Consider the following 26,108-nt stretch of genomic DNA (forward strand, 5'->3'; position numbering starts at 1 on the left):
CTGCAGGATCTAGTTTGACTCCCTCTCCTTGTCTTAGTCCTGCAGGATCTAGTTTGACTCCCTCTCCTTGTCTCAGTCCTGCAGGATCTAGTTTGACTCCCTCTCCTTGTCTCAGTCCTGCAGGATCTCGTTTGACTCCCTCTCCTTGTCTCAGTCCTGCAGGATCTAGTTTGACTCCCTCTCCTTGTCTTAGTCCTGCAGGATCTAGTTTGACTCCCTCTCCTTGTCTCAGTCCTGCAGGATCTCGTTTGACTCCCTCTCCTTGTCTTAGTCCTGCAGGATCTAGTTTGACTCCCTCTCCTTGTCTTAGTCCTGCAGGATCTAGTTTGACTCCCTCTCCTTGTCTCAGTCCTGCAGGATCTAGTTTGACTCCCTCTCCTTGTCTCAGTCCTGCAGGATCTCGTTTGACTCCCTCCCCTTGTCTTTGTCCTGCAGGATCCAGTTGGACACTCGGTTCCCCGTCCTGCAGCACTGAGGACATGCGTCTCCTGCCGGTGGCGTCGCTCTTCATCTGCCTCTGGTTGGTGGAGGGGAGCCGGTGTGACGGCAGCTTTCGGGGCAGCATGGCGGAGCTGCACGGCAGGTTCGCTGTGCGGCTCTACCAGACGCTCACCGAGACGGAGAACAACTCCAACCTGATGGTGTCTCCGGCCAGCGTGTCCTCGTCTCTGGGGCTGCTGCAGCTCGGTGCCAGGGGCAACACGCTGGCTCAGCTGGAGGCCACGTTAGGATACAACGTGAAGGGTAGGAGACCTTCAGGGACCATCAGGGTCCACCAGAGTCCATCAGGGACCATCAGGGTCCATCAGGGCCCAGCAGGGTCCATCAGGGCCCATCAGAGCTCTGAGCCACGCTGTCTTTCATATGTTGTTCTGATGTTTATGATAAATAAATGAGACTAATATGCAAAGAAACACACGTTCAGAGTCACAAGAGCCTCACAAAGGAGAATACATCAGTAAAAGAAGAAAAGAGACGAAACAACGACAATAAACACATACAAATGTACAACATTTAATTGTTAGAATGATTTGATTTTTACATTTGTTCATTTATTTATATTTTAATTTATATATATTTTAATATGACAGAATTCTGTATATTTAAAATAAATGTAATTTATAAATTTTTCTCTCTTGAAAATCAAAAAACAAGGAAAAGAATAAGAAACAATAAAGGAATAGAAATTAATATATCATTTATTTTTTAAATAAAAAAATGTAATAATATAACAAACTAAATATTCAAACAAAAAATAAATAAATAATATATATATTTATATATTTACAGAAATTAATGTGACGACAGTTGAATATGCTCTGAGTTATTCCTTCATATTTCTCACCTGTCCTCCGTGTCCTCTCGTCCTCTGTGTCTTCCCGTCCTCCAGACGTCCAGGTCCACGACTTCCTGCTTCATTCCCACAGAGACGGCAGCAACAGCAGCCAGGACCCGATGCTGCACCAGAGCTGCACGCTGTTCATGCAGAGCGGCGTTCAGCTGCTGAGCGACTTCACGCGGCTCGCAGCGGCATGGACCGACTTCAGCCAACTGAAGCTCACGGGACGCACCGCCGGTAAGAGACGCACCGCCGGTACGGGACGCGCCGCCGGTACGGGACGCGCCGCCGGTACGGGACGCGCCGCCGGTAAGGGACGCGCCGCCGGTACGGGACGCGCCGCCGGTAAGGGACGCGCCGCCGGTACGGGACGCGCCGCCGGTACGGGACGCGCCGCCGGTAAGGGACGCGCCGCCGGTACGGGACGCGCCGCCGGTAAGGGACGCGCCGCCGGTAAGGGACGCGCCGCCGGTAAGGGACGCACCGCCGTACAGAACCTCTTAGCAGCTGAACGCGTAGTGTTCACAGCAATAGTTGCAGGAAACGTTCACTCACACGTCTCTGAGGAGCTTCTCTGCCCCCTAGTGGCCACAGAATATCTCCTCATGCAGCTTTAACCTTCCTCATTCCCCCCCAGAGGAGTCCCTCCAGGCAGGGAGCAGCAGTGGGGACCTGTCGGGCTCCGGTGAGCCCCAGGCCGAGGCCCCCTGGTGGGGCCAGCGGCTGCAGATGGCTCTGGTCAACACTGTGGCCTTCAGGGGCGTCTGGCAGAAACAGTTCTTGTTCAGCAGCACACAGAACCTGCCCTTCATCCTCTCTGACGGGACCACCGTCAAAGTACCCATGATGCACCAGGCCAGCGAGGTCAGCTTCGGTAAGTCGTCTTTCTCTTCTGACAATAACGTGAATAGTTCTCATGGTTTCATATCTTTGTGTTTGTGGTTATCGACGAGGTGAAATGAGTTTATCTTCAGGAGGATCTGTTCACAGAAATGTAATTTAATGTGAATCAACATCTTCTCTTAGTATTTAACTGTTAGTACGATTTATTACAAAAACGTTTCTCCTCATTTCTCGTGCCAATTTACAGTCTTTTCAAAATAAACTTCCTTCTTCACAGAAAGCAACTTACTTATGTTTAACAACAGATCTTTGGGTTTAAATAACGACAGAAGTGACAAGAAACCAACAACGACTTGGGTCGGCTGTTGGTTTCTTCGTCAGCGTAGAAGTTGTTTATATCGACAGAGCGGGAGTTCTTCAGGGATTACACTACTTTTCTACGGCAGCCCAGAAAGGCCAAAAACCAAACACTTCTGAAACGTAGCGATACGGAGATATCCGCTCCAAACGTGTTTATTTCTGCTAAAGTTGATTTTAACATGGAGCTCTGTGAGGATCGACTCTCTGGGAGCCTCTAGTGGACGTTTGAGGAACTCTCCGTTTAGTCGGCCACAGACACCCTGCTCCTTTAAACCGACTCGCTCCCTTCAGGTCAGTTCCGGACGGCGTGGGACCAGCGCTACACCGTGTTGGAGCTGCCGTACCTGGGCCGGTCCCTCAGCCTGCAGGTGGTGCTGCCCAGCAAGAGGAAGACGCCGCTGTCCTCCCTGGAAGCCCAACTCAGCGCCCACCAGCTGGCCTCCTGGGACACGGGCCTCCGCAGAACCAAGATGGACGTCCTCCTACCGAGGTCAACATCGTGCACCACGGGACAGAAAGTTGTTTATTTTAGACTCTGACGTCATCTTCAGAGGTACAAACTACTTCCTGTCTGCTGTTTGGCAGGTTCAGGATGCAGAACAGGTTCAACCTGAGGTCGGTGCTTCCCGCCATGGGCATCAGCGACGCCTTCGACCCGACGGCGGCGGATTTCACCGGAATATCAGGTCAGAACATTTAGTCCATTAGATCTGGACCGTCACAAAGATCCAAACTGAATCAGAACCAGAAACGATTTTATTGAAAAGGACACTACGCCTACGAGGCTCAGTGAATGATGCATCGAGTTCCTGATTTTGCCGTCGCCATCTTGTTTGAATGCAACCAGTGAACAGGAAGTGACCATATATGGACTGAGGAGTGACGTAGAGACGCCGTATATGTCTCTGGTAGAGACCTGTCAATCAGTGTGTAGCCCCGCCCTAAAGCATCCCCTGCTTTATGGTCTGTGTGACTCTAAATGGACCATAATGTACTAAATGAACATCATGCTGTATTGAAGAAGACTTGAAACTAGAGATTGAGACATAAACTCATGTTTACAATGTTTACTGAGGGAATAAATCAAGAGAGAAGTAGAGTCATTTTCTATAGACTTCTATACAACCAGAGGAGTCGCCCCCTGGTGGACACTAGAGAGAATGCAGCTTTAACTCATGCATGCTGCTCACCGATTGGCTGACAGCTTGTTTCCTCCTGCAGTGAAGGAGAGTCTCTACGTCTCCGATGCTTTCCATGAAGTGAGAATCGACGTCGCAGAAGACGGGACGAAGGCAGCGGCGGCTACAGGTGAGACACGAGAAACAACGAAGAGAAACAGAACAATAACCTCATGACGATGACCCTGTGTGATGTTCCAGCCATGGTTCTCCTCAAACGATCCAGAGCTCCTGTGTTCAAGGCGGACCGTCCGTTTCTATTCCTGCTGCGACAGACTAACACAGGTGATGATATAAGTGTCCCAGCGCAGTGTGATGCATCACACTGCACTCCGTTAATATGAGCTGAGATCATATGCAACAATAAACATGAACATGTATTATTACATGTAATAAACATTAATGGAGATGTTCAAACGTTCATCTTTTTTTAGTGCTGGCCAACGATTAATCTCATTGTTGTGGCAAAGTTCAATGATGAATTTAAAAGTAGTGCGTTGTGCACTTTTATTTTGAAAGTACTGCGCTATGAACAAAGTGCAATAACATTTGGTTTGTAAACACTTTAAAGTGTTAAAATCACAAATATTCATCATAAATCATCTTTTTCAGGAATTTAAAAATACAATTTGTTTTTAATGTTCTTTATTTCAGGATCCATCTTGTTCATGGGACGAGTGATGAACCCAACAGAACAAGCAGCACGCTGACGCACCTCACTTCAGGGAGAGGGAAATACTGTAAATGTCTGTAAATAAAATTTTATAACATGTTTTACGCTCAGTGTTTTAGTCCTTTACTGGTATATAGTACTACTACTATATAGTACTACTACTATATAGTAGTACTATATAGTAGTAGTACTATATAGTATATTAGTGTATTATTGTGTCAATAAAACAGAGTCTCGTCTTTACACAACACTTTATTTACACGGCCCTTCACAGTGTAAAATAGAAACTTTATTCATGGAAATACTTACAAAAAGGCCGTTTTCCTGCGAACATTCTTTAAATAAGTAATCTAGAGTTATTTACATCTTTACAGTGTATTCAAAATACTCTTTTGGTAGCCGCCTCTTCACACACAAAGACAAAGCATGGCAGGTCAGGGTCCCCGGCCCAGGAGAGGCTGACTCACAAACACACTTCACCGTCGGCACATTCTGTGTAGATTTGAGAAGATTTAACACTAAAAAGGTTTCTTTAAATGACATTCAATAAACATTCTCAAATGTACACAAGTGCGCTCACGGTACGTGAGGTTTGAGATTCATGGCGGGGGGGTGGAGGGTATTTGGCAGCACGTCGGGACGCGTTGTCACACTTTGGGACATGTTGGGACGCATAGCGACACGTCAGGACACGTCCCAACATGCGAGGACACGTCGGGACAGGAGGACGTCGGGACAGGAGGACGTCGGCCCATGAACTCTGATTTTTGGGATGAAGGTAAAAGAACTTTATTGCTGAGTGTGAAGCTGAGAGTTCCTGAGCTGTTTGTTTGACCCAAAGATCACAAAACGTTTATTATTGTTTATTAATTATCGTTCTAAAAGTTCCTCTTCAGTCCGACAGATTAAACACAAGCTGAACTCCTTCAGGAGCTGCGGAGCGCTTCACTTAGTGGAGTGTAGGAAACCCGACTGACCCCGAACGCGTCCCTCAGAGGCTCCGCCTCCTCGGAGAAAAGTCGAGAGGAACGAGTCCAAAGATCTGAGAACACAAACCTCTTCCTCCTCCTCCTCATCCTCCATCCTCCACAACTGTGTGTGAACCACAGACAGGAAGTCCACCACCAGCGAGTCCGGTTCCCGAGGCGAGCCGGTCTCAGAGCGAGTCCACCACGTGGTTCATGTTGATGGATCTGTTGTGGATCTCCTCCAGGAAGTTCTCCAGCTGCTCGATGAGAACGCGCTTCTTGAACCTGAAGAGCAAACGATGAAAACTAAATTTAGATTTTCCCTTCAAAAAATAAAAGTCCTGCTCCTCTATAAACAGAACCATGATGAGTGGAAGTAGAGAGAACTAGAACACGTCTTCAGTGCAGAACAACAGTCATCAATTGAAGTTACATTTCTTTGATAATTTATTTTACAACAATTGGAAAACAGTAGAATCTATAAATCCACAAGTGTTGATGTCGGGGGGGATGGAGGCTCTACGTTTATACAACCTCCAGTGTCTCCTTGTTGTCACATGACTGTTGGTCTCAGATGAATCAGTCATCACTTCATAGTTTCACTGAGCTCACTTTAATGTTTTACACAATCTGGTCAAAGTCGACGCTTTATTCTAAATGAGACGGGAGTAAAATGTTGTCGATGAAATATCACCATTTGCTACGTTTTCTTTTTTTGACGCTCCCAGATGATGTGTTCAAGGACAGTTGGAAAGAGCAAAATCTGACGATAATTACGTTTTTTTACAGTGTAGTTTTTAGGGCTGTGCAAAAATATCGATAGCCGACTATCACAATATATTTTAGAACACCGGTACAGAGACGGATAGAACATCGGCACAGAGACAGGTAGAACATCTGTACCTGGCCGCCTCTTTGATGACGTTCTGGAGGAAGATGAGTCGGGTATCCAGAGTGCCCTGGATCTGCTTCAGGAGGAGGAAGATCTTCTCGTAGTCTGGAACAGAAACACAAACATTTAGTTCATGAACGTCTACTCGCGTCTCCGCATCGACTCGCTGTCTAATCTGGTTGTTTGTTGTGAACGCAGCCTCGTAGTGTTAAACGTCGTTCTGAGTTATTTTCTTGCAAAGGTTTGACTTTAGAATCTCAGACTATTCTAGTTCTTGTAAAGTTACAACTTTAAGCTAGTAACGTTAGCAGACCGCTAACAGCTAACCTCAGCTACACTGTGATGCCTTCAGGCTCTGCTCAGTGAACACGAGTACTGGCTGAAGGTACGTTATAATGATGTGTTCACATGTCATCTGTAAAATGATTTTGCGGCGTCCAACGCGTCCACCGGCAGTCTCATGGCGTCTGTGCAGAGACTTTGTATGTAATCTCGACGTGCGTCAAAAAATCGACGCGTCCGGTGTGAACGCAGCATCAGTGTTAAACCTAAACCACGATTCAGACTTTAAATCTCCTGTAGGCCAGATGAAGTTCTGGTTCTGGTTCCAGCCTGACGTACGTCTGCCGGGCTTCCTGATCTCCTTGTTGATGAGCGTCCTCAGCTCGTTGTTGACCTTCGTCGTCTCCATGTGGATGTGTTTCTTCAGAGCTGAAGGAGACAGGTATCGAGGAGGCTGCTCGTCCAGCAGCACCAGCTCCGCTCCGTCCTCCTTGCTGTCCGCCGCCGCCGGCTCGCCCAACCGTGGACCCCCGTCCTCCTCGTCCTCCTCGTCCTCTTCCTCTTCTTCCTCACCGTGCTGGAGGTCGTCTGCGACCTCCTGGTCCTCCTCGTCCTCCTGGTCGTCGGCGGGCAGCGAGGAAAGCTCCCCCTCCGAGTCTGAGCCCCCGTCTGAGCTGTAGTGGTTCTGGGTCAGGTGGTTCAGGATCAGGTCTGGTTCAGGTGCTTCGTCAGTCAGGTCCACGTCTGCAGGGTCAGAGATTTAAAGACTTTTCAGGACACGATGGGACAAGTTGGAACAGAAGTATCTTCACATTTAAACATATACAATCTTTATAGTGGTCAGGTGTGTGTGTGTGTCTCTACCTGTTGGCCAGGTGTGTGTGTGTGTGTCTCTCTACCTGTTGGTCGGGGGCTGGCGGGCGGCGTGACCGGGGGGGTGTAGGCCCGTCCCAGACGGAGCAGAGGGGACATGCAGCGCCGCCTCTTGGGCCCCCCCCCCGTCATGTTGCTGCTGTCTCCGGGTCGCTTCCCTTTGTTCTGAGGACCCGTCACGAACTCGTCCGCCTCGTCGATCATCATGCCCTGAGAGGGAAGAAAGGGTTAATCAAGAACGGTGGTTCTGGTTCCACGGTGAAAAGAGGACCAGGGTGTGCCGGTCGTTACCTTCTTGTCGAGCTTGAACGGGTTTCCGAACGTGTGCAGGCGTTTGGGCTGCTCGGGGTCGGCGTCTCGGAGAGGCTGAGGAGCAGCTTTCAGGAAGTCCTGGTAGTTCCCCATCTGGGCTATCGGGACGCTGTGGAGCTGGTCTGGACCGGAGACGGGAGACGAGTTTACATGCTCTGTGTTAACAATAAGGTGCAACACCTTCTCCGAACCAGTAGGGGGAAGCAGAGAGAGAACTTTGCACTGGCTAAATGAGAGCTAACCGCTAACTGAAGGTCCGCCTCCTGAAGGCCGTTTCTGACACTTTGGATTTAATCCAGTAAACAAACTATCAATGGATGTATTACTGCGTTATTATTGACTCTACTTCCTGGTCCTCTCATGTTGGATTAACTGGACGCTGCAGTGACTCTCTGTCGCCTCCTCAGGTTGGAAGTGGTACTACAGGACAGGACGGACTGGCTAGCTGGTTAGCATGCTAACTTCTGTAGATATCAGACGGTGGGTTTGAGAAACAGATTTATAAAATAGATTGTTCATAAACGTATTCATTATATTACATAAAATAATACAAGGATACACTGATCTACGGAGCCATTAACTATCAAATTATGTTATTAAAACTAATACCAGGAAATATTAAATGAGTATTTAATACAATCAACTGTTTTAGAACAATCCATTTATTCAGAGTTGTATTTAATTCATTTTAATGTGATTTAGTTGCATTATTCTCTTGTTTTCATCTCGTCAATCATTTCTTTGAACATTTTTGAATTACGTTTAAATGTGTGTGAAACCTGATTGATTGATTGATGAGTCCTGACTCTGATGAATATCTATGATAGTGTTGAACTGACCCGAGTCCTGCCCCCTGAGACCACAGACGCCCGTGATGAGCAGGTTCCTCCTCATCCGGCTCAGCTGGTCCAGCAGGTGGCTTCGTGGGATGTCGTACGGGTTCCTGAAGCTCTGAGGCTTCAGACCCTGATGACGACACACAAACATATAAAATATAAAACAGGTGAAGGGTTAGAGTGGGCCAGGAGAGAAGCTCCTGTTGGAATACTTGGGTTTGATAAAGATGGCCGTTTGGGTTGCAGTCACATGACAGATAAATCAAAGTTGTCCTGCTGAAACATCTCCGGTTGTTGGACCCGCCCGCCTCCACCTCCATAATTACGCTCAACTTATTGCACATTATATCTCTGAACCCCGATTTAGAGCAGACCTGCTGTCGGGAACATGAATACCAACAATAACCTCGGTGTCACCTTGTTGAGCAGCGCCAGCTGGAAGCCCGTGAACTCTTTGGGGTTGAGCTCCATCGGAGGAGTCGGAGCGTCTGCAGAGAGACTCTGCAGCCTCTGGAGGAGGAACCCTCTCCGCTGGGCCTGAGACACGCCTCCTCCTCCTCGCCATCGCACCTTGATGCCGGCCTCCGGCGGCTGCTTCTTGCCGATCAGAGCGATCAGCCGGTCGTACTCCATCTTTGACTGCAATGAGAGGAGATCGTTCATGCGATAAATAAATGTCTGTTAAGGAACAAAATGGCGATTGAGAGAATATTTGCAGTATTAAGTATTTCCTGCTGCTGCAGCAGCTTCACATTAAAAGCATTGAACTGACTTTTATTGTGAAGTAATCACAGGTGAAGCACTTCATAAAACCAGTAATTACTACTAATTATATGCAGAAAGCATAAATATTACATTTTATTTCAAGAAAGCATATTTGTACTTGTTCCATTGGCAGATTTCGTAACTTATCACAAGTAAAAACACCTTTTAGTCAGTTTATTTTAAATATTTTGTTTGTTTTCCAGTGCATGAGTCTTTCCTGTGATTAGAGCCCAGCAGGTAGCTGCTCACCTGCTGGCTGAGCTTCTTCAGGTAGGACACCACGCTGTAGCTCAGGCCGTACTCCATGTTGTCGGCCAGCAGGTTTGGTGCTCCCATGATCCTCAGCGCCTTCCTCAGCGACTGGACAGAAGAACAGGAAGTAAAGATCAGCGCTTTCATGTACCGATGGACAAATTAATTTAAATTAAAAAGAGAAGAAGTCTGACCCCGATGTAATACGGAGGCATCGTCTTCAGGTAGTTCTCAAAGGACTGACGCCATTTGATGGTCGGCTTGAACTTGTGCACTTTGATCAAGTCGTCTGCAAGAAAAAAACAATTAAACCTGTCGTTTAAATAAGTTACAACACACAACACAAAAAGCATAACATGAACTCAAAGTACTTCTCCATAGATCAGAGTGTAAATAAAGTTTATCGTTAACCATCAGAGTGTAAATAAAGTTTAACGTTAACCATCAGAGTGTAAATAAAGTTTAACGTTCAACTTTATTTACACTGTGATGGTTAACGTCAACCATCAGTGTACATAAAGTTTAACGTTAGCCGTCAGAGTGTAAATAAAGTTTATCGTTAACCATCAGAGTGTAAATAAAGTTTAACGTTAACCATCAGAGTGTAAATAAAGTTTAACGTTAACCATCAGAGTGTAAATAAAGTTTAACGTTAACCATCACAGTGTAAATAAAGTTTATCGTTAACCATCAGAGTGTAAATAAAGTTTAACGTTAACCATCAGAGTGTAAATAAAGTTTAACGTTAACCATCAGAGTGTAAATAAAGTTTATCGTTAACCATCAGAGTGTAAATAAAGTTTAACGTTAACCATCACAGTGTAAATAAAGTTTATCGTTAACCATCAGAGTGTAAATAAAGTTTAACGTTAACCATCAGAGTGTAAATAAAGGTTGACTGACTCAGTAGAACATGTGTTTCTAGTCTCTGATCATGTTTCATTGTAACAACCAATCAGAGGAGAGCTAGCAACGTTAGCAGCACCGCTAACGGCTAACCAAAGGAGCTTCACTTCAGTTACATGATGATGCCTTCAGGCTCTGCTCAGTGGACATGAGTACTGGCTGAAGGTTCATTATAACGTTATCGTGATGTGTTCACATGTCATCTGTCAAATGTAGTGTTGGTGATAAACTAGAATAAATCCAGTAGTTTGAAGGAGATGTTTATGAATATAAAATAGATATTAGAGATGAATTATGAGCTGTTTAACTTCATAACACAAGCTATAAGCACATTACTATACTTCAGTAAAGATAATAATGACTAGATTTTCGGTCCTTCCCACACGGTGACAGACAGTCCTGGGTCTGTTGGTCTTACCCAGCAGAGGCAGCAGGACGGGGTAGTTGTATGGCATCACAAACAGGTTGACACAGTTCAGAGCCGTACTGGCCTTCAGGTAGCCGAAGGGTTGGCCCAGGTCGCTGTATTTGGCACTGTTACACACAAACACCTGAAACAGTGACAGAGATGAAGGCAAACACACGACACAGAACATTTATTATTAAGCTCTTCCATCCTGAAGGGGCTTTCTGGCAGAGCTGAACTTCTCCCATGAGCGTTCATCTTCTGAACCAGTGTAGCATTAAAGCATGGTGGAATTAGCTCGCTAGCTAGCCAACCACAAAATAGGTGAAATGTAACAACATTGTAAACATGAGTTTATGTCTCAATCTCTAGTTTCAAGTCTTCTTCAATACAGCATGATGTTCATTTAGTACATTATGGTCCATTTAGAGTCACACAGACCATAAAGCAGGGGATGCTTTCGGGCGGGGCTACACAGTGATTGACAGGTACCAGAGACGTATAACGGCGTCTCTACGTCACTCCTCAGTCCAGATATAGTCACTTCCTGTTCACTGGTTGCAAAACAACATGGCGACGGCCAAAATCCAAGTCTCTCCATCAACTCACCACAGATGTTGTGGAAGTTCTTCGAATTAAATAACCATAGAACCACCAGGTTCAAAGGTTAGAGACCTTATAGATTGATGTATTTGGAGGCGGGTCTTTACCTGCCAGCAGGTGTGCGGTGACTTCCTCTCCAGAATGTACTGTGTGAGAGGCGACGGCTCCAGCTCGTACTTGTCAAAGGGAACCTTGTCGATGACCATCGGCTCGGCGTCCAGACAGGAGAACCGGACGTGTGGGTGGGCTGAGCGGGGGGGCTGGGGGGGGGGGCACAGGTAAACACTGTTAAAGTCCATAATAACATCACAGTTACATTCTGTGTATATTTGATCTTACGTGTGAACTTTTATTATTTACCTCATATATTTATTTATATATATAAATGTATTTATTTTCAGCCAATATTTTATAACATTAAATGTATCACATTTAATGTCATTAAATTATATTACTGTGGTTTTTCTTAACGATATAAAACAAGTTTTGTAGAACTTTTCAAACATCGATTTGACTGTTTATTTAAAATACATTGGAAACATGTTGGAACCATTTAGGTGCAGGATCAAACCATTTTCTTACCAGCGTGGGGGAGTTCTGGTCCGGCCAGAAGGCCTCTGGGATCGGCCAGTGACCGATGGGGACCCCGGTTTTGGGGTTGGGTCGTACGTAGATCAGCTTGTGACAACAGTGCCAAGTCTGCGGACCGGCCTTCAGCACCTCGGCTGGAGCGTCTGGACAGACAGACGGGAGACAAGAAGGTGTTTGTGAGGTATGAAACACAACAGAGAAGTAGGTGCAGGTTTCAACAGAGACATCAAACCAGGAGTCTCTCACCCTCTAGAGGAGGAGGATCAGGTCCAGTCTTCTCAAAGTTGATCACCACTCCACTCTGGATCTTCTGCACCAGAGACTCCAGACACTGATTCAACATCCGCTGAGAGAAAACGCTGTAAGAACGTCCTGCAACACACCGACACAAGTTATTAGAAACAGAAATAAAGTTCTACCGACGATGGTTCTCCTCCAACATTCAGTAGAACATGTGTCCCTAGTCTCTGATCATGTTTCATTGTAAATAACCAATCAGTGTTTAAAGCGACAGGAGGAGAGCAAGTAACATTAGCAGCACCGCTAACGGCTAACCAACAGGAGGAGAGCTAGTAACGTTAGCAGCACCGCTAACGGCTAACCAGCAGGAGGAGAGCTAGTAACGGTAGCAGCACCGCTAACGGCTAACCAACAGGAGGAGAGCTAGTAACGTTAGCAGCACCACTAACGGCTAACCAGCAAGAGGAGAGCTAGTAACGTTAGCAGCACCGCTAACGGCTAACCAGCAAGAGGAGAGCTAGTAACGTTAGCAGCACCGCTAACGGCTAACCAACAGGAGGAGAGCTAGTAACGTTAGCAGCACCGCTAACGGCTAACCAGCAGGAGGAGAGCTAGTAACGGTAGCAGCACCGCTAACGGCTAACCAACAGGAGGAGAGCTAGTAACGTTAGCAGCACCACTAACGGCTAACCAGCAAGAGGAGAGCTAGTAACGTTAGCAGCACCGCTAACGGCTAACCAGCAGGAGGAGAGCAAGTAGCCGAGTCGCGACGTGTTCAGTGACAATAGATGGCTCAGTCGTGACGTAGAGATGCCGTACACGTCTCTCGTATTGCTGGAATACAGTGGAAAAATATGTAAAAGTTGCCTGATAAGAAATATTACGATCATAGACTGTTAATATAAAGTGGACATGGTCATGGTGACGTCACACATTGGTTTGCGTGAAGCCTCGAGTTCTGCAATTTCGCCGTCGCCATGTTGTTGTTTTTCTGCAACCAGTGAACAGGAAGTGACCATATATGGACTGAGGAGGAGTGACGTAGACGCCGTATACTTCTCTGGTAGAGACCTGTCAATCAGCGTGTAGCCCCGCCCTCAAGCATCCCCTGCTTTATGGTCTGTTTGACTCTAAATGGACCATAATGTACTAAATGAACATCATGCTGTATTGAAGAAGACTTGAAACTAGAGATTGAGACATAAACTCATGTTTACAATGTTTACTGAGGGAATAAATCAAGAGAGAAGTAGAGTCATTTTCTATAGACTTCTATACAACCAGAGGAGTCGCCCCCTGGTGGACACTAGAGAGAATGCAGCTTTAACACATGAAGCTTCGACTTCACTTTAAGGAACTGGAGGCTGTCTCCTGACTGAACTCCATCTTGTTCTCGGTCCACTTACCTCCGGTGACCTCACACATGGGGGTGATCGGAGAGTCGTCCGGTGGGACCCCCCCGAGCGGCTCTGGCTCCACCGAGGCGTTGCCGGTGATTCGCAGCACCAGAGCGAACAGACGCTGGTCCCAGCGGAACGGCTCCTTAGTCAGCTCGCTGCCCGGCAGAGGCGTGGTCAGAGGAAGGTGGAGCTGGAGAGGAAGAAGAGGACGAAGAGGACAAAGAGGACGAAGAGGACAAAGAGGACAAAGAGGACAAAGAGGACAAAGAGGTAAACGACTAAATGAAGAGTCAGAGACAAACACAGAGGACGAGGTCGCTCTACTGTTAATGATAACTCGTGGATTTAAAGTGAAACTAAAAGTACAACGACTGAGGTAAAAGTACTTTATTACATGTATTATTAAACTACAGGTCACGTTCACTGAACACTGCTTTGTGTTTAGCTCCGTTAGCTGTTAGCTCCGTTAGCTGGAGTCATATACATATAGAGTCAATACGTTGTATACTGCTGCCTCCATCTGTCAGTGTTATTGTGTAACTTTGCTGTTTTAAAGTGTCAGATTGACTAAAGTCTGGATGGAGGAGCAGCAGAGCAGCAGCTCCTGTGTTCTGAGAGGTTAAACCTGTTTAGATGGAGTCTGGTGTGTTTGTAGAGATTAGAGATGAACTGCAGATCATTCTGATCATAACTATTAAAAGAACGTTGTTGTCCTGCGATTATGGTTCAAAGGTTTGAGGAAGTTACCTCGTCCTGGACTCCTCCCCCGCTGGTCAGCTTGTTCCCGTCTGTGATGGTGATGATGATGGCTGGTTCGAGGAAGAAGGGATTCCTTCCCTGTGAAGAGAGAAAATAAGACTTTAATTAATATAAAATACAAGCAATGAGCATTAGAATGAAGATTTAGCAGTATGTAACAAGATAATGTGACTTTATATTGACTATTTTAAAGCTTAGTTTATGGTCGCAGTCGTGAATAAAAACACAATTTACACGTCTGAGGATAACACAAAGAACGTTGGCTCACTTTGAGTTATTTAGAAACAGGAAGTGTTAAACATCTACATTGTAGTAAATATTTGTCAGTCAAATCAAAGAGTTTACAGGATATTCTTTATAACACATGTAATACGTGACTTCTTTCTTTACAGGGTTTGTATGAAGGTAATAAAGTAGTTCATGAACATTTATTTATACTATCATTTATAGATGATAGTATTTATAATATATAACATTAAATATAAATATCATCGTATTTATAATATATAAGATTAAATATAACTATATATATAGTATTTATGATATATAAGATTAAATATAAATATATATATAGTATTTATGATATATAACATTAAATATAACTATCATAGTATTTATGATATATAACGTTAAATATATATAGTATTTATGATATATAACATTAAATATAACTATCATAGTATTTATAATATATAACATTAAATATATATAGTATTTATGATATATAACATTAAATATAACTATCTTAGTATTTATAATATATAACATTAAATATAACTATCTTAGTATTTATAATATATAACATTAAATATAAATATATATAGCATTGATGATACATAACTATCATAGTATTTATAATATATAACATTAAATATATAGTATTTATGACATATAACATTAAATATATAGTATTTATAATATATAACATTAAATATAACTATAGTATTTATGATATATAACATTAAATATAAATATCATGGTATTTATAATATATAACATTAAATATATAGTATTTATAATATATAACATTAAATATAAATATCATAGTATTTATAATATATAACATTAAATACATAGTATTTATGATATATAACGTTAAATATAAATATATAGTATTGGCTTCAAAAGCCAAACATGGCACTGACTTGTGTATATATGCCTTAAAGGACACTGTAAACAAATACAGAGGTCAAAACTCATCACTTCTTATGTGTTTTATTGATGCCTCCAAAGCTTTTGATCGTGTTAATCATAGTAAATTATTTATTAAACTGAGCCAAAGAGGTGTCCCCACATACACAGTGAGAATTCTGGCTTACTGGTATGAGCACCAGAGTATGAGAGTAAAATGGGGTAAAAGTGTCTCAGCCCCATTAGGGGTTAGCAATGGTGTCAGACAAGTTCTGTTTAATCTGTATATTGATGATCTGTCCAAGCATTGAAAGCCTGTAATCCTGGTGCATGATGGGTAATACTCTGGTTAATCACATCATGTCTGCAGATGATCTGGTGATCTTTAGTCCTTCTAGCGCTGGTCTTCAGCAGCTCCTCACTATATGTACTGTGTACGGTGTGGAACATGACATCAGATACAACGCCAGTAAGAGTGCTGTCCTGATCTGTAGAACTAAAGAGGACAAATGTCTAAACTTCCCTGACTTCAAATTGTCTGACAATAATCTTGGTGTCTGTAGTGAAGTCAAATATCTTGGTCATTTTTTAACAGAACACATGTCTGATGATAACGACATTTCCAGGCAATGTGGTATGATGTCTGCACAACAAACAGTCTCTCACGTTAGTCTGGTGTGTGTACAGATGGAGTGAAGATGTCTCTGTTCAGAGCATATTGTACTCCACTCTACTGCACACTTGTGGTCAAACTACAGAACAAAGAGTCTACAGAGACTTCAAGTAGCGTACAATGACGCCATGAGAATACTTTTAAAGAGACAAAGATGGAGTAGTGCCAGTGAAATGTTTGTGGCTGCACGAGTCAACACTTTCCAAACAGTTTTAAGAAATCTCACGTACAAATTCATCTGTGGACTGAATGACTCTGTAAATGGGATCATAGTTGTTTTAACCAACATAAGGTTTAGCACCACACGCTACCAGTCCAGCTGTGGAGACATTGGTACAGCTGTCTCTTTGTAAGGCATTGCTAGGCCTCCGTACTGTTATTGTTTGTGTCTGTCTTTTTATGTGTCTGTCTGTATGGACCCCGAGTCTGAAATAAAGTCTATCTATCTATCTATCTATCTATCTATCTATGATATATAACATTAAATATAAATATAGTATTTATGATATATAACGTTAAATATCAATATATAGTATTTATGATATATAACGTTAAATATAAATATATAGTATTTATGATATATAACGTTAAATATAAATATATAGTATTTATGATATATAACGTTAAATATAAATATATAGTATTTATGATATATAACGTTAAATATAAATATATAGTATTTATGATATATAACATTAAATATAACTATAGTAGGACACCAGCAGAGCAGTTATATCTGAGTTAAATAGACTTCATTCACGCCGTGTGAATAAGATATAATGTAATATTATTATTTTCTCTTTACATGTTCACGTTATAAATGATGATACGGTGTTTTGTTCGTTTACTGTTGGTGTGATCACATGACTGAGTGTGTGAGGGGCCAGTGTGGTTGATGCTTGGGGACCATGGGGGGGGTCATATAGCTCCTCCTCCTCATCACCTGCTCTTCCTCCCTACATACCTGTCCATAGTTGTCAATCCCCGTCACTAATCTATTGAGGTTCAGCAGATCAAAGGCCGTCCTCAGAGACGTGCCGATGGACGTCAGACCGGCTGCATGAAGGTTCCTCAGCTCAGTCATGAAGGTGGCGTGACTCTCCTTCCACCCGGCCTGAGAGAGACAGAGAGACATGTTGGTTACCAGAGAGAGAGAGACAGAGAGACATGTTGGTTACCAGAGAGACAGAGAGAGACATGTTGGTTCAGAGAGAGAGACAGACAGACAGACAGAGAGACAGACTCAGAAAGAGAGACACACTCTGGCAATACTGTTTTTAAACTTTCATGCCAATAAAGCAAATAAAGCAAATCTCCACAGGGTGGGGGTGGGTTATGGTAGGGTTAGGATAGGTTTAGGGTTGGTTAGGATGGGGTGGGTTAGGGTTGGTTAGGTTGGGTGGGTTTAGGATGGGGTGGGTTATGGTAGGGTTAGGGTTGGTTAGGGTGGGTTTAGGATGGGGTGGGTTATGGTAGGGTTAGGATAGGTTTAGGGTTGGTTAGGGTGGGTTTAGGATGGGGTGGGTTATGGTAGGGTTAGGATAGGTTTAGGGTTGGTTAGGTTGGGTGGGTTTAGGATGGGGTAGGTTAGGATAGGTTTAGGGTTGGTTAGGATGGGGTGGGTTAGGGTGGGTTGGGTTAGGTTTAGGATGGGTTAGGATGGGTTTGGTTGAACTGTTATCTCACTAGAGCTTCACTTCCTGTCTATGTGGCAACACTCCAGACAAGACCTGATCCTAACAGCTGTTGCTGCAACCTGCAACTTACAAAGCAACTTGATCTGGTTTTTATATTTTAGTAGACAAATGTATAAAACATGTGGTGAGAACAGAATTATGACCTAATAAAATATAATAGTCTTCCAAACGCATTTTTTGCAGTTTTCTCTTTTTATATATATATATATATATATATATAAAATCAATAGAGATGTGTCTTAATGTATGGATAAAAATAATATATATATAAAGTATATAAATATAGCTTACTCTGTTTATTCATTTTAAATCTTGTTTATATTGCTTTACTTATATTTCAGCCCTTATATTATTTAAACTTGCACTAATTTATGTTTCATTTAGTTTTTACTCGAGTGATTTTATATATGTAATAAGTATTGCTGAAACAGGACTCATTGAAATTCGTTTTGCTTTTGATAAATAAAAAAGAAATTAAATAAATTCAGCTTCATTTCTCATCCATCTCTATGATTCTGAAAAATAATATAATTTCTGGTAAACTGGAAGAGAAAAATAAAGAAATATAATAAAACTGTAGTTTCTAGAATATATATATATATATATATATATAAATTTCCAAAAATATATATTTATACTTTTTTAATATGTAAACTATTCTCTGATGAATATATTAAACTTTAGTAAGGACACTGTCACCCTCCTCCTCCTCGCTCTATAAATAACACCCAGAGTTCCTTGCGGCTTCACACTGAAACAAAATGTCGGCCATATTTAAAAAAAAAAAGGGGGGTATGAACAGTTCCTCCTGGAGAGATCTATTTCTTGGGTTTGTTTCCTTCCTCTCTACACAATAATGTAATGTGGTGATCAGGGAGGTTGTGGGCTCTTTTAGAAAGCAAAGACTCGAGAGAAAAAAAAACCCCAAGAAAAACTACCTTTATCCCGAACGGAACGTCTTCAAAATTGACCAACATGTACCGGTCTCCTCGGCTGGCCGGATCTCTGCCTCTGAGCTGTGGAGACAGTAGACAGTTATTTACCCACAAATCATCGGTTCGAGGTCGGCGGCGGAAGGATATTAAGTCGTCTCTTACGGTATACCTTCATAAAAGTCTCAACCGCGCCTTTTGCTACGTCCAGAAAGGTAGTGCCCAGATGGGTGCGCTGGTTCATAGACGCGGACGTGTCTATCAGGAAAAGTAACACGGGCATTGTGGTGGTAACGACACGTTCTGCATGACACAAAAAACACACACAAAAAATATTTTGTTCTCCTTCCGCCTCTCTGTGTGTCTCCTAGCCGTATCACCCCCTCTCTCTCAGCTAGCTAGTTAGCTCAAAGCTAGCTAGCTAGCATTAGGTCGCTAACTGTCTCTCACACATTCTTTTCCACAAAAAAAGAAAAGTGTAAAGAATAGTGAGTGTAGAAGCCCTTTTATCGGGCGAACTAAACTACAAAAACCCCTAAAAGGGACAGGTTATGGATTCACGAGGGATTTTGATTTTTTACCATATTTTTGCGATTATTCCTAAGTTTCATAGTGATAAAAGTTGCCCCCTCATAGTGTGCCCTACACTGACTGCTCTTGTCTTCTTCTGTGGTGTTTTAGCAGAAGCTCCGCGGATAGACCACGCCCCCTCTCCTCCTACCCTCCCAAAGCAAGGTCTGTCACCGTCACGTGTTCCGGAAAAAAAACCTCCGCTTCCTCCATTGGCTGTCTGAAAGCCAGCTCATTACCATATCCATATAAGGGTTCTAAAGCTGAGGTGCTCTAAAATGCGCATGCGCGAGAGGCAGGAATGCGAGGAAAATGTCCTGTACATACGTTATATGGGAAAGAATACAACATATGTGGGTGGAACATATTATTTAAGAATGAGGATCATTACGTCATCCACATTTACTTTATACCATGCACGGGCGGAGGCCTCTGTGACCGACAACACCCCATAACGACTAAAGAGATACAACTAAAGATATATATATTAAAAAACAACAGTGACATATGAAACCAGGAATGCACCTAAGCGTACACAGAAAGTACTCGTTGACACTGTGGCACGTGACCAAAAAAAAAGACAAGAAATAGTCTGAATAGTCTCTGACATGCGCACATCCTGCAGCTCTGTGCGATGGCATCACTTTGTCTTTCTGAACCTACCTACTCGCTGGAAGACAATAAATTAAAACGTGAGATTTAGACAAACTTCTGTTGTTGTTTCCCATCAAACATGAGTTCTGTCACATACGATGTCTCAACTACAGGGGAGGGTGTGAAGCAGAGGGTTGTTTATGTTTGATAAGGAGGCAACAACATCTTACACTATTAGTATGATTATTATTATCATTATTACTACTATCATTGTTGTTTTTTATTCATTATTTATTAGTATTTATAATTATGTATTATTATTATTACTGCTATTATTGTTTTTATTTATTTATTATGATTAATATAATTATTAATATTATTATCATTATCATTATTTTAGCTTTAAGTGTTGATTTCCTGATTCTTTTATCAGAATGTTTGCTTAGATGTAAAATAAGCCTCATCGTTTGTTATCTTTAGAGACAAGGCTTCACAATAAAAGCATGTGAAACAAAATGTCTCAGCTGCTTCACATTACAGCGGGTGATTATATGGTCCACGCGCTTCAAATGCCACATGACACCCAACCTTGTGCAATATAATTTACATAATTGTAGCTCCTTGGAAAAATATCATCACTTCCGCAAAAAATAAGAGTAAACCGTCCGATGGCAAAGAGGAGGAGGGACTACTGACACACACACTAACACACACACACGCACACACACACACACACACACACACACATAGACACGTCTACATACACTCACACACACACACACACATAGACACGTCTACATACACTCACACACAGACACTCACACGTGCTCACACGTACACAAACAATTCGTTTCCCGGTTTGTGACTGACACGTTTTTACGTTGTACACAATTACAATGACATTCATTGTCAGTGTGAACCAACCATTTATATAGTAGTAGTAGTAGCAGTAAAACAAATTACCTTGATTTTAAATTTATTATTTATTTATTATTTTATCTCATTTTAAAACGTTCAACCGGAAGCTTTATTTTGTAGACCGGAAATTCTTTGTGTGTAAGCGGGTGTGTGTTGTCAGGTGACTGGGCCACCGTCACAACACCGCTGACAGCTAGCTTAGCTTAGCTAGCTAGCAGCTACATCGCCGTCGGACCGTCGGACCACCGACTCATGGCGGCCGAAATTCAGCCTCATCCGCAGGCTCGGACGCCATGTCTGCTGAGCAAGATCGAGGCTTTCCAAGATGTCGTTAGCACCGCGGTCATCATCCCCAAGGAGGATGGAGTCATCAGCGTGTCGGAGGACAGGTGAGAGTCCGAGAAAAGAGCTCCAAATCCGGCTTTATTACTGTCAACCTGGCCGGGATTTCTCCATAACAACAAGGTCTCCGGTCCGTCATTTACAATATATTATTTTACATTTAAAATAAATATATATATATATATATATAGTTATATATATATATAGTTATATATCTATATATATATATATATATATATAGTTATATATATATATATTTATATATATATATAGTTATATATATATATATATATATATATATATATATATAGTTATATATATATATATATATATATATATATATATATATATATATATATATATATATATATATATATATAGTTATATGTTTATAGCTAAATAAGAAAGCATCTGCTAATGTTTCTATAAAAGTGTCAGCTGACTCTTCATTTAGATTTTTTATTATACTATTAACCAGGTAACTTAACGAACAAAAACACATGTTATTGATCAAATATAACTGCTGCCTCTTATAAAAGAAAACCACTCCTCTGAGCAGTTTATCAACCTTGGGTTCGGGACCCCAAACAGGGTCACTAGAATAAGACCCCTTTTTATTTTGTGTGTGTGTGTTTTCCTGTATTCTCAGTAACTTTACCCAGAACACCTTTGTTTTCCTTTGAATACTTGTATTTACTCATTTAGAATCAGGTTTAATGCTAAGTCTATTCAGTTTATTAATGTTTATTAAAGCATCCCCTGCTTTATGGTCTGTGTGACTCTAAATGGACCATAATGTACTAAATGAACATCATGCTGTATTGAAGAAGACTTGAAACTAGAGATTGAGACATAAACTCATGTTTACAATGTTTACTGAGGGAATAAATCAAGAGAGAAGTAGAGTCACTTTCTATAGACTTCTATACAACCAGAGGAGTCGCCCCCTGGTGGACATTAGAGACCACGATGGCTCTAAAACATTCTGGTTTCCCTCCACAGGACGATCCGGGTTTGGCTGAAGAGAGACAGCGGTCAGTACTGGCCCAGTGTCTACCACACGCTGACCAGTAAGTAGTGCTCACTGGTCTACATTGTGTGTGTTCTGTTTGATTCTGGTCTGAGCTCCTGAAGTAATTTCCACTCTTTTTAAGATCCACCAGAGCAGCATTCACTGACCTGTTTTATAATCAGAGAACTAAACGCTTCATATTAAACACAGAACATATTTCAGACTTCAAACCAGAAACATTTCTGGGTTTTGGGATTATTTCCGGCAGCTTCCTGTTGATTTTCTGAGGTTATTCCATCACATGTACATGTCAAACAATAACAATAACCTCTTGTTCCTGTGTGTGTGTCCAGCGTCGTGCTCCTGCATGTCCTTTAACCCAGAGACCAGGAGGCTGTCGGTGGGGATGGACACCGGGTCTATCTGTGTGAGTCCAACGCTCTGTTATACATATGTAATAACATACACATATAATAACATACATGTATAATAAGACACATATATAATAACATACATGTATAATAACACAAATATATAATAACATACATGTATAATAACACACATATATAATAACATACATGTATAATAAGACACACATATAATAACATACATGTATAATACACATATATAATAACATACATGTATAATAACACACATATATAATAACATACATGTATAATACCACATATATATAATAACATACATGTATAATAACACACATATAACATACATGTATAATAACATACATATATAATAACACACATATATATAATAACATACATGTATAATAACATACACATATAATAACATACATGTATAATAACATACATGTAGAATAACACATATATAATAACATACATGTATAATAACACACATATAATAACATACATGTATAATAACATACATATATCATAACACACATATATAATAACATACATGTATAATAATATACATGTAGAATAACATACATATATAATAACATACATGTATAATAACACACATATATAATAACATACATGTATAATAACACACATATATAATAACATACATGTATAATAACACACATATATAATAGCATACATGTATACTAACATACATATATCATAACACACATATATAATAACATACATGTATAATAACATACATGTAGAATAACATACATATATATTAACATACATGTATAATAACACACATATATAATAACATACATGTATAATAACACACATATATAATAACATACATGTAGAATAACACACATGTATAATAACATACATGTATAATAACATACATATATCATAACATACATGTATAATACCACATATATAATAACATACATGTATAATAACACACATATAATAACATACATGTATAATAACATACATATATAATAACACACATATATATAATAACATACATGTATAATAACATACACATATAATAACATACATGTATAATAACATACATGTAGAATAACACATATATAATAACATACATGTATAATAACACATATATAATAACATACATGTATAATAACACATATATAATAACATACATGTATAATAACATACATATATCATAACACACATATATAATAACATACATGTATAATAATATACATGTAGAATAACATACATATATAATAACATACATGTATAATAACACACATATATAATAACATACATGTATAATAACACACATATATAATAACATACATGTATAATAACACACATATATAATAGCATACATGTATACTAACATACATATATCATAACACACATATAATAACATACATGTATAATAACATACATGTAGAATAACATACATATATAATAACATACATGTATAATAACACACATATATAATAACATACATGTATAATAACACACATATATAATAACATACATGTATAATAACACACATGTATAATAACATACATGTATAATAACATACATATATCATAACACACATATATAATATCATACATATATAATAACATACATGTAGAATAACATACATGTATAATTACATACATGTATATAATAACATACATGTAGAATAACATACATGTAGAATAACATACATGTATAATTACATACATGTATATAATAACATGCATGTATATAATAACATACATGTAGAATAACATACATGTATAATTACACATGTATAATAACATACATGTATAATAACATACATGCTACTTCTAGTTCTACTTCTAGTTCTACTTCTAGTTCTAGTCATTTACATTTTTATCTTTCTGCAAAACGAGTCCTGCAGGAATGAGTCCTGAACCCAGACATGACTCTGCGTTTTAGTACTTCCTGTTCCCATGCAGGAAGTCAGTGTTTAGATGTCTGAAATACAGTCTGTGTTTAACACCAGACTGTTGTCTGATTATAAAACGGGTCAGTGAACGCCCTCTGGTGGATCTTAAAAAAAGAGTGTAAATGGAGGAATCTGATTGGCTGAAATTAAAACAGAGTAACATAAAGATGCTTTATGACCACTTCCTGTCTTTCAGGAGTTCATCCTGTCAGAAGACTACAACAAGATGACCCCAGCCAGCACCTACCAGGGTGAGACAGGAAGTGTGTGTCTATATATATTAGGGGTGCGAATCGCCAGAGATCTTGCGATACGATATTATCGCGATACTTGGGTCACGATACGATATTATGACAATACTTCGATATATCACGATACTGCGATATATCACGATACTTTCACGATACTGAGATATTCTGAGTATTGTGATAACCTATATTGCGATTTATTACTTTTTTCCACTTCAAATGATGTCCCCAAAGGAAAACTGTGTCAACATATTTTATCTAATAAGATAAAGTTTTCAGTCTGTTCATCTCACTTCAATCATTTTTATTGCAGCAGAATGATTGTCGAGCAGACAGACTGACCAACAATGTCATAAATGTTGCATGAACCTGACAAACTGAACTATTTGTGTCACTACATCGTCCAACTGAACTAAATGCAAACGTGTGGACTCAGTATATGAACTATAACTTGTATAAGTAGGATATTAGAGTTATATAACTCAGTATATGAACTATAACTTGTATAAGTAGGATATTAGAGTTATATAACTCAGTATATGAACTATAACTTGTATAAGTATGATATTAGAGTTATATAACTCAGTATATGAACTATAACTTGTATAAGTATGATATTAGAGTTATATAACTCAGTATATGAACTATAACTTGTATAAGTAGGATATTAGAGTTATATAACTCAGCATATGAACTATAACTTATATAAGTATGATATTAGAGTTATATAACTCAGTATATTAACTATAACTTGTATAAGTAGGATATTAGAGTTATATAACTCAGTATATGAACTATAACTTGTATAAGTATGATATTAGAGTTATATAACTCAGTATATGAACTATAACTTATATACGTATGATATTAGAGTTATATAACTCAGTATATGAACTATAACTTGTATAAGTATGATATTAGAGTTATATAACTCAGTATATGAACTATAACTTATATAAGTATGATATTAGAGTTATATAACTCAGTATATGAACTATAACTTATATAAGTATGATATTAGAGTTATATAACTCAGTATATGAACTATAACTTGTATAAGTATGATATTAGAGTTATATAACTCAGTATATGAACTATAACTTGTATAAGTAGGATATTAGAGTTATATAACTCAGTATATGAACTATAACTGATATAAGTAGGATATTAGAGTTATATAACTCAGTA

General features: G+C 40.3%; 3 protein-coding genes across 3 annotated transcripts in view; 2 read left to right on the forward strand and 1 right to left on the reverse strand.

Moving 5' to 3' along the window:
* Positions 1–479: 479 nt before the first annotated feature.
* On the forward strand, positions 480–4,430 carry serpine3 (serpin peptidase inhibitor, clade E (nexin, plasminogen activator inhibitor type 1), member 3; the record flags this gene model as incomplete). Its single annotated transcript, XM_079277287.1, has 8 exons — positions 480–744; positions 1,391–1,810; positions 1,977–2,213; positions 2,834–3,032; positions 3,128–3,228; positions 3,764–3,850; positions 3,922–4,005; positions 4,375–4,430. The coding sequence occupies 8 exons, from the start codon at positions 480–482 to the stop codon at positions 4,428–4,430; spliced, it is 1,449 nt and encodes a 482-aa protein (XP_079133413.1).
* Positions 4,431–4,643: 213 nt separating this feature from the next.
* ints6 (integrator complex subunit 6) lies at positions 4,644–19,547 on the reverse strand. Its single transcript, XM_079276658.1, has 18 exons — positions 19,084–19,547; positions 18,918–18,995; positions 17,247–17,396; positions 14,467–14,556; positions 13,726–13,909; positions 12,326–12,451; positions 12,071–12,222; positions 11,596–11,748; positions 10,898–11,030; positions 9,768–9,862; positions 9,571–9,681; positions 8,974–9,195; positions 8,560–8,686; positions 7,700–7,842; positions 7,435–7,618; positions 6,875–7,279; positions 6,265–6,358; positions 4,644–5,646 (listed from the first exon to the last, which is right to left on the reverse strand). The coding sequence occupies exons 1-18, from the start codon at positions 19,192–19,194 to the stop codon at positions 5,550–5,552; spliced, it is 2,655 nt and encodes an 884-aa protein (XP_079132784.1). The 5' UTR covers positions 19,195–19,547; the 3' UTR covers positions 4,644–5,549.
* Positions 19,548–21,245: 1,698 nt separating this feature from the next.
* wdfy2 (WD repeat and FYVE domain containing 2) overlaps positions 21,246–26,108 on the forward strand; it is a gene marked incomplete at its 5' end in the record, with an annotated part of 15,850 nt that continues 10,987 nt past the window's right edge. The window contains 4 exons of the mRNA XM_079276965.1: positions 21,246–21,382; positions 22,338–22,405; positions 22,701–22,774; positions 24,869–24,923. Of these exons, the coding sequence (XP_079133091.1) occupies positions 21,246–21,382; positions 22,338–22,405; positions 22,701–22,774; positions 24,869–24,923 (334 nt within the window). The remainder of the gene's footprint in view (positions 21,383–22,337; positions 22,406–22,700; positions 22,775–24,868; positions 24,924–26,108) is intronic.

The sequence above is a fragment of the Melanostigma gelatinosum genome (genome assembly GCF_949748355.1).
Source record: "Melanostigma gelatinosum genome assembly, chromosome: 10".
Taxonomy (NCBI): domain Eukaryota; kingdom Metazoa; phylum Chordata; class Actinopteri; order Perciformes; family Zoarcidae; genus Melanostigma; species Melanostigma gelatinosum.